This window comes from Castanea sativa, chromosome 3, assembly GCF_040712315.1.
Source record: "Castanea sativa cultivar Marrone di Chiusa Pesio chromosome 3, ASM4071231v1".
Classification (NCBI taxonomy): domain Eukaryota; kingdom Viridiplantae; phylum Streptophyta; class Magnoliopsida; order Fagales; family Fagaceae; genus Castanea; species Castanea sativa.
The window spans coordinates 36,440,104-36,452,289 of NC_134015.1; the positions used below are offsets into that span (position 1 = coordinate 36,440,104).

The 12,186-nt window shown below is 38.4% G+C and overlaps 2 protein-coding genes across 5 annotated transcripts; one reads left to right on the plus strand and one right to left on the minus strand.

The window, feature by feature from the left end:
- Nucleotides 1-284: 284 nt before the first annotated feature.
- On the minus strand, nucleotides 285-4,827 carry LOC142628879 (uncharacterized). The gene is made up of 3 exons (XM_075802914.1): nucleotides 4,726-4,827; nucleotides 714-986; nucleotides 285-517 (listed from the first exon to the last, which is right to left on the minus strand). Exons 1-3 carry the CDS (start codon nucleotides 4,825-4,827, stop codon nucleotides 422-424), a joined length of 471 nt encoding a protein of 156 aa, XP_075659029.1. The 3' UTR covers nucleotides 285-421.
- Nucleotides 4,828-8,231: 3,404 nt separating this feature from the next.
- On the plus strand, nucleotides 8,232-11,365 carry LOC142626959 (E3 ubiquitin-protein ligase At3g02290-like). 4 transcript variants are annotated; one of them, XM_075800708.1, is made up of 6 exons: nucleotides 8,237-8,393; nucleotides 8,576-8,610; nucleotides 8,968-9,117; nucleotides 9,754-10,192; nucleotides 10,358-10,467; nucleotides 11,072-11,365. In XM_075800708.1, exons 3-6 carry the CDS (start codon nucleotides 8,998-9,000, stop codon nucleotides 11,096-11,098), a joined length of 696 nt encoding a protein of 231 aa, XP_075656823.1. In that variant the 5' UTR covers nucleotides 8,237-8,393; nucleotides 8,576-8,610; nucleotides 8,968-8,997; the 3' UTR covers nucleotides 11,099-11,365. The 4 variants fall into 4 exon arrangements, with proteins under 4 accessions (XP_075656821.1, XP_075656823.1, XP_075656822.1 ...); XM_075800707.1 differs by having other exon boundaries at nucleotides 8,576-8,606; XM_075800709.1 differs by having other exon boundaries at nucleotides 8,240-8,393; nucleotides 8,579-8,610.
- The last annotated feature ends 821 nt before the right edge of the window (nucleotides 11,366-12,186 follow it).

The following is a 12,186-nucleotide window of genomic DNA, read 5'->3' on the forward strand; positions in this document are numbered from 1 at the left end:
CACATCACTACTCACAATTAAAAATCAAATAGGGTAATCGTTAGACCATTTAAAAATCATTTATATTATTAAATTAAAAATATGAATACATATAATTAATAATTAGGATAAACTCAATATAGACCAAGATAAAGTATTTTGTTATCGAATAAGAGATTTGGGGTTACCACAGCCTAAATCAAAAATCAATTTGTGATTTAGCTAGACGACAAAAAGCAATTATCATAGAGAGAACGTCATAGGTTTGATATACTATTATATACATCCATCAGTTGTCGGCTCGTTGGTAAGGCGAGAGCTTCAAGCCCGATTTCTGGTGGCACACCCCCCACATAGGCACCACCCGACGAAGGGGGGACGGGAAAAGCGACAGGCCCAAAACCTTCGACCCTTCTTTCTAAATGGGGGTGCCCAGAGCACCTCATCTTGTCATTTCATCATTGCTCATTCCCGTTAGGCCGAAGTGTTTGGCCTTTCCTTCTCCGCGCCTATTCATGCTTCGCTGACCTATCGCGTGGTAAAGAGAAGAGAGTATGAAAGAATAGTAAACAGAGCACACTGCAGAAAGATTCTAAATATGAGAAGTCCCCCTTGGATTCGAGAAGAAGGAAATGTAGAACGAGAACGAAAGGAAATAAGGTGTTTCTAGCTCTAGTTTCGGATGAGCTTCTCCCAATTATATCTGGTAATAGAATGGGGCGGCTTGCTCTGACCAAGACTCCACTTTTTGCTCCGTCCATAGAGTGTATGAATTTCCTGGAATGTAGATAGACCAAAAGAGGGAATGAAGAGATAGGAATAGGAATTATAGTACCATTGGAAGAAGGGGCACCTGTGGGAACATCTCTACTGACGAACCATTTCAATAGTGCGGGTGCTGCCATGCCACAAGCCACGACCATGGAAGTAATAAAAAAGAAAAAATTATGTAGTTGGACCATCTGCTCTATCCGTTTGAGTTTCGCTTCTCTAAAGAAGATGAGACTCTAAAAATGAAAGTGTTCGCAACGCATGCCGAAAAATGAAGCAGACCATTAATGACTAGTTCGAACACCAGGAGCAGTCTGATCCTTTATTTGATCAGACCGCTCTTATAAACATGAAACAAAAGCAAACCAAACTCTTGTAGTTCGGAGCCCAGTCCAACTATTTCTTCGTAAGTGAGGTGAGGTACTTATTTCGGTTTGAATAGGGGGTCGACCTTTTTTGGTTGAAGACCCGGCTCCTACTCGCCTGTTGAAGGCTCTGAATGAAGAGACATGGATTCATTTCATGCTGCTAGTGAGCAGCTTAGCAGCATACTTGCTTCCCCATGAGGGATAGGGAGATAGGTGTGACTTTATTTCCTTGGTTGAAGGCAAGCCGGAGCCATTACTATAAAAGGAGTGCGCCTTACTCTTTGAGGGGCCTTCCATTGCTTGTTTCGTATCTTGATCAAACATTCATTGAGAATTGGCTGCCTTACGGACCAAATCCTTCCTTCTAATCTATAGCGGGTGGTCCACATAGACCATTGTGTGCCTAATCTAATTAGGAATGGCAACGGGTCGAGTTTGGGCCAGGTTTTTTCATACCCGGACCCAACCCGCAAGCCTGAACCCATAGCTCGAACCCGACCCGTTTATTAAACGAATTTTTTTTGGGGCCCAAACCCGCCCCGCCAGGCTCCACGGGGCCCATGGGCCCCATTTAGGCCAACCAAATTTGGGCCCAATCTGCGGCCCAAATGGTGGCCCAACTAAAAAGAAAAAAGAAAAAAAGAAGAAGAAGAATTGAAGCCTAAACAGAGCCCTAACGAAAATCTAATCACAGTTTAGTAACTAAAATTATTCGAAAACCTCAAAATCAAACTAAAAACCAAAAAAATACATGAGAATTGAATCAAAGCAACGAATAATTAACTCCAAACTTAAGGAAATTTCACTCAATCAAACTATTCCAAAAAGCAAAAAATCGAACAGAGCTAAAGAACTAATCTCGGAGTTAATGTTGAAAATGCAATCTATCAAAACTCTAACGATTCCTCTTTTTCTCACACTTTCTCGATAACCAAACAGCGCCAGGCCTAACGAAAATCAAATCACAATTAAGTACAACCAAAATGATTCGACATCCTCAAAAAATACACTAAAACACTGAGGCATGAGGGCGTGATGAGGCGTGGTTGCGTGCTAAGGCACTGAGGCATGAGGGTGTGGCTGAGGGCCTGACGCGTGGCTGCGTGATGAGGCGTGAGGGCGTGAGGGGCTGAGGGATGGCGTGAAAATGGAGTGAGAGGTGGCTGGGTGAAAATGGAATGAGAGGGGCTGGCTTAGGGTTTCATTGCTACAATGATGTGTATATATATATATATATATATATATATATATGGAAAGCTTGTAATTGTGTTAAAACAAAAGAGCTCTTAGACCCCCAAATTAAAGTTACGGCTCGATTGATTTTACACTAACTTAATACTAAGTGCGGAATAGTGTAAAAGCGAGCGGATAAACAAACAAGCTACTCTAATCCATAATCATAGCAACACAGCAGTATAATGGAATGTAAAAGAGTAGGGAAGAGAGATGCAAACACAAGATAACATGCCGATGTGTTATCGAAGAACTCGGCGAAAAACCTCTCCGCCGCCCTCCAAGCAGTAATCGATCCACTAGACAATCAGTTGGGATACATGGGTTAGCAAGAGACCCTCCAAGCCTAATCTACCCGATGTACCTAAGCCCTCCAAGCTCCTACTCCAACAAGGCTACTCAAAACCGTGTCTTGTCTAGCTCTCCAGATCCTGCAATACACCCAATTGCATCCGCCAAAACTTGGCTTCTTCCAATACTTTCCAGCAACACCAAATCCTCACTTGACACTTTGAAAGGGTGTGGTAAGTGTTTGAGCTATCAACCTCTCAAGGATTTAGAAATGGAGAGGTAAGAGTAGAGGAAAACCACAAAGAATTGTGTGTAGAATTGTGGATATAACAATCTCACACTCTCAAGGGTTGAGGCTAGGGTTTTCTCTTCTGAAAAGCTCTCTACTCAATATGTGGGTAATGATGGTATATATAGTGTGGTTGAGAGTGTAGTGGAATAGATAGGAAAAAATAGCAAAACAAACTGTTTCGCGGGTGTCTCGCGGGAAGGCCTTACTCGTAAGATACTCGCAAAAACCAGTTGTCACCATCTATCATGACTCTTCGCATTCTAGTCATATGCAGGGCACATGCATCACTTCGCGGGATGCTTAGTCGCGAGATACCCGCGAGAATTCTTCTGCCTTCAAAAGCTTGAGTCTTCACATTCTCTCTCTCTCTCTCTCTCTCTCTCTCTCTCTCTCACACACTACCTTTACAATAAAATCCCACATAAAATACAGGGTATAAAAGATTGAATAAAATTACAATCAAATTTGGCACGGAATTAAAGCCAATACAAAACAGTTGTAAATCGCAACTTTACAATCTCCCCATTTGGCTATTCCATGACAAAACACCCTATAACATACTCTAAACTTAACGTGAGTTTGGGAACAGTGGCAAAACTCACTCACACTTAATCTAGAAGCTGTGAAGCACTTGCACAAATACACCTATATCCTGAAACACTCGCACACAAACAAAACTTTCATTAAGCTTATGACAACTTGAATACAAGGTACAGATATGAGCAAGTATAATGTGATCAAGGTAAACAGCAATGTATAAGCAATGTAACATAACTTGATCATACAAGAACAGTCATTACAAAATAACTACAATGATCATTTAACTAGTAAACGATCATCCGGACACACAATGCAATTAAGTGCATAGCAAGATTCAATTGCATGTCCAAAACACTCAACCAATGCAAAATACCAAAGTACTTGCATTAAGGATACACGATCCAACAAGGGCACAAGGGTGAAGTACTCAAGATAGTCTTTAAGTACACAAAAATATGCTACAAAGCAAGGATATAAACACAAAGTACTGGAAATAAACTGAATTTAATTCAAAGTACTTAAAGCTTTAAAAGAAAGTAATGTAAAAGAAAGAGTTCTAGACTATGGCATAAGCAAATAAACTACTAAGCCACAAAAAATAACCAAAAGTCTGAGTTCTTTATGCATCTCCCCCTCAAAATGTGCTACTCCCCCTAAAAAATTTCTCCCCCTTTTTGACCGGAATGGCTAAAGGAGCTAGTCTTTATCTTCCTCTAGTTTCCTTTGAACTTGATCCAATTGGGTTTGGAGAGAAGTGAACTTTGTGTCGATGCGAATATGATGGGAGTGCATGATAGAGGCAAGTCCAGATAGCTTGGTGCTAATGTCTTGCATGGATGACATAATGATGTCTAACTTCTCGTCTAGAGCATGAAAGCTAGAGCTCGAAGTACTCTCTTGCTTGGTTGCCTTCTGAGTGTGACTAATGTTGGCATGGAGAGACCGTGCGCTAATTGGAGCAGGTCATGGGTATGGTCTCTCATCTTCCAATGGATGAACACCTTTCAGCTTTAGAATTTTTGAGATAAGGCAACTGAAGGGAAGGCAGTTCCTTGAGGTAGTCCTCTCGGTAGTTTTGCGAAGGATGTGAAAGATATGTGAGCAAATGTCAATCTCTTCATCATGGACCAGGTCATGGAGAAATAAAGCTCGACCGAGATTCATGTACCCAGTACTTGAGAGAGGATAGAGGTTATGGAACATGATGGATGTGAGCAGCCTCAATTCGGGTGATAATGCTGCAACACTTACCGCTTTACCAGTGGAAGAAAATTCCAAATCCTTTCCTAGAGTTTCTCGAAGGAAATCCTGCTCGGGATCTAAATCATCGTACACTGGTGGCTTTGGAAACATAGGTCAATTGATACGAAGAATGTTAGCAAGGTAAGTGGGTGTTATTATGAAATACTTTCCTCTAACCTAACATTTTAGCTCATTTCCCTCAGCAATGACATTTGAATAAAATTCCTTTACCATATTCTCGTATGGTTCAGCAAAACCTGACAGAAGGAAATTTCAATCCTTGGTAGAAAACCATTTTGGAATGCTAGTATCGAGAAGAGAGGCTTGGTCCACTACTCTCTCAATCAGCAAGGGGGCATCTTTAAAAAAATTTCTCATAATTCTGAGATGCAGCGTATGACCTGAACATGTCAACATCATAAAGCCCTATAAAAGATCTGGTCCGTTTTGACTTTGGGGTAAAACTATCAAGATCTATCACTGGATCTTTTCCTTTGCTGCTTCCTCCTTTTACAGCTGATTTTTTGAAGGAAGACATCTGCAAAATTAGACATAGAACACAAAAGGAGAAGACAAGCACAAACAAACCACAAATCTTGATTAGATTCAAGTTAGTCTAAAACAAAAATAAAAACAACTTAAAACAGAGTATAATAAACTCAAAACAACATGTTATAAGAAAATAAAACACGTAAACATGAACGCAATGCATAAACAAATGACTGTGCATGTGTGTGCATGTGCTGATGCATGTGTGTGCAGCAGGTTAGGTGATGCATAGTGTGTGCCTTGGTGATACATGACATGGCATTGAGAGGCACAAAATGGGAAAAGTGTGTAAAACACGCGCCCAATGGTTAAAACATGTCAAGCATGTCTAATCAAGGGTGAATCCAAAAATTGGAACTCACATGTAAAGTTGTGATTTACAACTATGTTTTATGTTGGTTGTATTCCATGACAAAAAGTGTTGTATTTGCTTTAATTTGTTCATTGTATTTTTGTGGGATTTTATTGTATTGGGTTTAGTATTAAGTTGGTGAAGACTCAAGCTTTAATGAAGAATCAGTGGATTTCGCGATAGTTTCGCGACTGTCTCGCTAGAAGCTAACTCGCGACAGAGCTACGTGAGAAGCATACACTGGAAGCTGAAACGTCGTGCCAGCCTGGAGGTTTTCGCGACTGTCTCGCGGTTAAGGCCTTCCCGCAAGACACCCGTGAAACTCTCTGCCTGGAGAATTTTTAAATTTGACTTTCTTACCTTTCACTCATACTATATATACCTTCATTACCCACAAATGTGTAAGGAGACCATTCAGAGAGAAAAAACCCTAGATAGGTTTTCTACAACACACACACCCATCTTTTAGAGAGAGAGCTACTTATCCTTAGTGAGAAATCATTGTAGTCTCTTCTCCTCCCCTCTCCCATTGTCATACCTTGAGAGGAGATTTGTACCCAAACATAACCTACACATTTTCAAAGTGTAGAGAGTGTTTTGGAGATTGGGAAGCTTTGGGGATTTGCCAAAAGAAGCCGGTGAAGGCTTGGCGGATGCAATCTAGCGAATTGCAGGATCCGAAAAGTTAGAGAAGAAATGACTATGTGAAGTCCGTTGGTAGCAGGAGCTTAAAGGGCTCAAGTACATTGGGTAGACTAGGCTTGGAGGATCTTTTGTTATTCGTGTACTCCAACTTTATTCTCTAATGGATCGATTTACCGCTTGGAGGGCAGCAGAGAAGTTTTTCGCCGAGTTCTTCGGTTTCCTCTTCAATAACACATCGGCGTGTTATCTTGTGTTTGCATCCTTCTTCCCTTACTCTTGTGCTTTACTTTTATTGTTTGTTGTTCATGTTTATGCACTAGAGTAGTATCAATTGATTGCGCACATTTACTCTTGTTTCCGCACTTAGTTTAAGTAAGAGTAAAATCAACCGAGCCGTAATTTTTAATTTAGGGTCTAAACAAGCTTTTGTGTTTTAACACAAATCCGAGCTCTCATATATATATATATATATATAAAAGAGGGGTTTTTGTAATTTCACCTAACCGGGTTACATCCGGGTCGGGTTCCAAGTTTTTTGATAAAATCTGGACCTGCCCCGGACCCGCTTTGGGTTTAAAAAAAAAAAACTCATACCCGACCCATTAGGGTTGGGCCGAGTCGAGTATCCGCGGGGCGGATTTAAATTGACATCCCTAAATCTAATAGCTAATGTTGAAACTTCTAGAATGTACCACGACGAGTCCTTCTTTTTCAGTTATGGTGTAATTGCGCTCTGTCAATGACAACCTCCTACTCCACAGTGGGATGATCTAGTTTGGAAGGCCCTTCTTGAGCCAATGTACAATAGATAGCGTAGAGAGAAGCAGAGACTTGTCCCAGTCCGGAAACTGAAGTATAGGGGCTGTCACTAAGCACCATCACGCACCCTTGGGGTGATGGTCACTCCACAAGTACAAGTTCTTGTGGGATGAAAGGTAAAAACCGGGATTCAAGGCTCCCTCTTATGTGTGTGAGAGAGTTCAGATTGAAAATTTAGGGCATAGTTATCAAACTCGACTTGGACATTAACATGGTCTATAAACCAGGTCATTGGGTCCTTGGTCAAACTAAATTTTTTTAAAAATAAATGTATATAAAATAAGTTTTTTTTTTTTTAAGAGTTTCAACCTATGGCGTCCGCTCCTGATGATAGCTATTTATTATCAGACCAAGACACCAATAAGTTTTTTTTGGTGTAGGCGGGGATTGAACCCTAGATCTCTTATACAACCATCAGAGATTTTACCAGTTGAGCTAACTGAAACTCATGTATATAAAATAAGTTTGAGATATCATAACATAAATATGTAAATTTTAAAAAATAGGTATATACTTAAATTAAACTAGCCATTATAATTCAAAATTAAGGTTTCACAATAACAGAGAATTATTTTGATAGGATGTGAGTCTTGGAGGTGAACAAACATATTGAGGAGTTTAAATTTCCTTTTAATTTTTTAGGCTTTCTCATTTTTAAATTACCATATTATAACACATAAAATAGTAAAGAAGTTAATAAAGTGAACCTATAGATGTAATTTAACAAATTTCATAAACCTACCCAAGTGATAAAAAAACTTATCCAAATTACAAAGATAGCCACGGGTTTAATTAAGTCTTGCGCACAAATGGTCCATTTAATTATCCAGTTTGGTAAGTCACCAAGTTTTCGATCCCATCATTTCCAATTTTAATAACTAGTACTAGAGTAATTTGGAATTAAAAAAATATATATTTAATATATTAAACAATAATTTTACAATGATCTGTGCCGGTGTGGAGTAATAATTTAGCTGTACCACACCCACACCAAATCCATAATAATTTATGCCAACAAAATTTAATATTTTGTCCTATAAACAGTAAACGGGGAGTGTTTCCATACGGTAGTCTATTCTGTAACCCCAAACCACCTCAGACAAAATATTTTTTTAAAAATAAAAAAATATTTTTTTTTAATGATAATTCTAACAGTATTTGCGCGTGTACATAATTGCTCATTCATCCTGGAGGTTCCCAAAATCGGAAACCTCTGATTCTGGTTGGTTTGTTGGACTTCCTTCGAAGTCTGGCGTACCTTTAAGTTTCTGACATTACTTTTCAGAGGATCTACTCGATTATCATCATCAAGGTAACTGGAATATCTCACTCCCACTTCTCTTTTCCATTTCCACCTCGTACTATGTCTATCAAAACCTAAACCCACTCTTAAAAAAAATGACTGTAAAACAACAAATTGATCATCTTTTTTGTTTAAAATTCATTGACCCATTTGCTTAATCCGCTTGCTTTTCTGATTCAATTTCTTTGTAGTAGTTTCGCATTACTGGGTCATCATAATGTGGTAGGTGGGTCAACGAGGGGGCTTCTCAGCTTCAACCTTGTTGCTTGTTCTGCATTACTGGGTGATAATAGTAATCTATGTCTATGTGGTGGGTGGGTCAACTAGGGGCTTCTCAAATTCAAGCTTGGACTGCCCAACAAATTTTTAACATTAACAGTTTTCATCGATTCTGTCAATTTTTTTTTCTATGCTGACTATTTTCATCAAGTGTATAAAACTGTGTTATTCTATTACATTGTAAGATCTTCATGTTTGGACATTTTGAGTTATTTCCAGTTAAGAATTGTAGTCAATTTCTGGAGTTGAAAATAACATTTTTTTATTTCCTCCCAATTTGTTGGTTTTGTTGTTCAACAACCAGTACGTTCTTATTTATTGGGAAAGCATAAAGATGGGTGCTTTTTGCTGCTGTCCATGTGATGGAGAATTAGAAGAATATACCCTTCCAAGCAATTCCATATATAGGCACTGTTTATGCCTGAGATACTTTTTCAACCAGCTATTCACCGGGGTATGCAATGAACATTTGAACAGCTCAAAATTTTGCCTTTTCATCTCTTATATGTGCATAGAAAATGTTGTGGATGTTTTAATTGAGTTAATACTTATTCTCTTCATTTGATTCTGCTGCTGCTGAAACTTACATAAATTAGGACACTTATGGCCAATTGTCTTGAATCACTAGTTCAAGACATTGCTACTTGGGCATCTAGGCAAAACCTAAGCAGCACTGCCTCCCTTGATTAGCAGACGGCTAGGCATAGGCCGTGCTCTTGACTACATGTACATGTTATTATCTTTAACTTTGGAGGACTTTCCACTTGATTAAAAAAAAAAATTAGTTTCAAGATAGTATAAATAAACAATTTTTAACCATATGATGTATTTTATTCTTTTAATCATAGTAAATTAGTAAGAACTCTACAATTAGATGGCGCAAGTCACCTTGTAACATGCTTTTTAAGCCTCACCCTTTTAATTCAAGTACAATGTACCTTCTATGTGTCACCTACTGTAATTGATGTGCCTGAACGACTGGGTCTTTTGTTTTAATGGAGGGAAATCCTGTTCTAACTGCTGCTCTTTCTGTTTCAATTTACTTTTTATGTAATTGTTTATTTGTTTGCCTTCTACCCTGCACATGCAGTATGGTACGACATTTCATAGACTTGAAGGACGGTCGATATCTCCCCCAATCCAAGGAGCTTCTATGGTATCATCAGGGATTGGCACAGCATTGCTTGATAATCCCTCTAATGATATTCATCTCTCTGTGTCCAGACCAGTGCCTTCTGATTCTGATCAGAGGTACTCTCGTTTGCAACGTGATGGCTTGGTCTCTAGGCGTGATAAGTCAATGACGCATTTCCAGGAAGATTCTCAACCACCGAGGAGAAATATGAGTAGTTCTGGTACAGAGTCGTTGGGCTTTGGGAAGAAATGGAACGGAGTTGAATCTGAAGAAGACAGTAAACTTAGCCATTCCGAGTCCTCAGAGAAGGCTTTGGCAACAAAAGTTGCATATGGACTTGCTTATATGCAAACATCTTCTGAAGATGAAGATGTCTGTCCTACATGTCTTGACGGTAATTAACATGTTTGTAGCCTGCTTTTGCTATTACAATAATATGATTAGGATATGTTTAATGTTTTTGGGCCATCAGTATTTTCTGCTGTAGTAAAAATGGAAAAAGCAATTGCTTCTTAGATTCTTGAATTATTTTAATATTATCTGATTTGTTCTCTTGCAGAATATACTCCAGAAAATCCTAAAATAACAACACGATGTTCTCACCATTTTCACCTTGGTTGTATTTATGAATGGTTGGAAAGAAGTGAAAGTTGTCCAATCTGCGGCAAGGTACATGCAGAGTTGTTTTTTTAGAAACAAAAGCATATACTAGTTTTCTTAAATGTCCTGCAATGCAAAATCACTGCTGGACAGGAGTGTCTCTTCAGTGCATGAATCAGTCTAGTGCAGGGTTTATCTTGTAACTGATGGCCCAAATATGAATAACACCTTAACCCGTGACTGCTTTCTACCAAAAGGCTTAGAAGTATTACCTAGATATCATCATTTTTTATGGTTGGGATATATGATGCCAAACTTGTTTTCTTTACCCTCATGACATTCATGCATGAAATGCTTATAAAATCATTGTGACACTCATGCATGATATGCTATAAAATCAAGCATTCTTGTGACTCTTGTAGGACATTGGAGTTGACTTGTTAGTCTTTAGTTGTCATAAAAGTATTTCATAATGGCAATCGTCTTCTTGCATATTAAACACTAATAAAGTTTTTGGTTCTAATATCTTCCATTAAACTCACATTAATAGTTTTCCAGATGTGCCCTAGCGTGGGTGCATATGTTTTCTTGAGTTTGTGCATGGGTTTTACAGCTGTTGGTAACGCTTTGTTTAATATATCTATCTCACTCGAAACTTTGCCTGGAATGTCAGGAGATGGAGTTCTGTGAAAGCCCATAAATTTGTGTCTGGGATCAAAGCAATAGAGCAAACATACATAGAGCGGCCATGAGCATCTGTAAATAAAAGTTTTCTCATCTTGTTTGAAGCAGGATTTAACAAGAGAAAGCGATTGTTTATTTTGTATCACTAGTTTGTTTTACCTCATAAATCCTAATGTTCCATTATGTTATGATACTTCAAATGTTTATGTTTCTTATTGTATAGTAAACTACTGATACAAGTTGAATCATATTTGCTAATGATAAACATAGTTGTGATCTATCATCTTAGTGAATCGTGCACTGTTCCCTTTAGTTTGTGCTTCAACCAATAGGAAGATCTTAAATTTTACTACATCAGTGTATCTCTTGCAAGTGATAATGGAAAAGTAAGCTCGGCTTAGTGCTTGTGGTAGTTGCAACATTAGTTTGAGCATCAGAAAATTGTAGTTGCCATTGTTTGTCCCAATTCATTTTCCTATGTATTCAAATTGGCTATCAAGAGGCTTTTGTTAATGGGAGTTTGCATTGATGGGGCCACGGCCAACGTCCCCATGTTTACAGGAGAAGCTGTGACGTGTAAGCAAAAATTAGACTTAAAAAATAAAAAAACAAACAAACAAACTTTTGTAATAAAAACAGAATGCTCCTTTTGCATTACCTTGCTTTTTACTTTTCATCTCCCACCTGATGGTTGTACTTTACCAATAGAGCATTTTTTATTTCTCTTCCTTTTTTTTAAGCAGGAAAATAATTTTTTTTGAAAGTATATTAAAGAAGAAAGAAGAAATAAAGGTTATACTCCAACGACTTTCACATCCCTAGTCCATAACGCCAATGACCCCATTCAAGGAAGAACTCCACTGACTTAGAGAGATTAAGAATTTGAAGAATGTGCTATTTAAAAAAAATTAAAAAAAAGTGTTACTTAGTGTAGAAAACTTCCATTATTGCAGGATGTGGGAGAGGTGTTGGTCTTAGATGTGGATGCTATAATAGATATAGGGACTTCAGTCTACAGTGAGAGAAACGGTATAATGTAACATCACTGCACAAATTATTGCTCAGGGGTATTTATAGACAAGCATACACCTCTTGAGAAGAGAC

Bases quoted from the DNA above. Each gene is read 5' to 3' on its own strand.
- LOC142628879 (XM_075802914.1), bottom strand. From the start codon at position 4,827: ATGTTTCCAAAGCCACCAGTGTACGATGATTTAGATCCCGAGCAGGAT. The intron at 987-4,725 runs GTAAGTGTTGCA...TTTCATTTTTAG, and splicing joins TTTCTTCCACTGGTAAAGCG to AGTCTCATCTTCTTTAGAGA. The intron at 518-713 runs GTCAGAGCAAGC...TCTTCTCTTTAC, and splicing joins GAGCAAAAAGTGGAGTCTTG to CACGCGATAGGTCAGCGAAG.
- LOC142626959 (XM_075800706.1), top strand. From the start codon at position 8,998: ATGGGTGCTTTTTGCTGCTGTCCATGTGATGGAGAATTAGAAGAATAT. The intron at 9,118-9,753 runs GTATGCAATGAA...CTGCACATGCAG, and splicing joins TCAACCAGCTATTCACCGGG to TATGGTACGACATTTCATAG. The intron at 10,468-11,071 runs GTACATGCAGAG...CTGGAATGTCAG, and splicing joins GTTGTCCAATCTGCGGCAAG to GAGATGGAGTTCTGTGAAAG.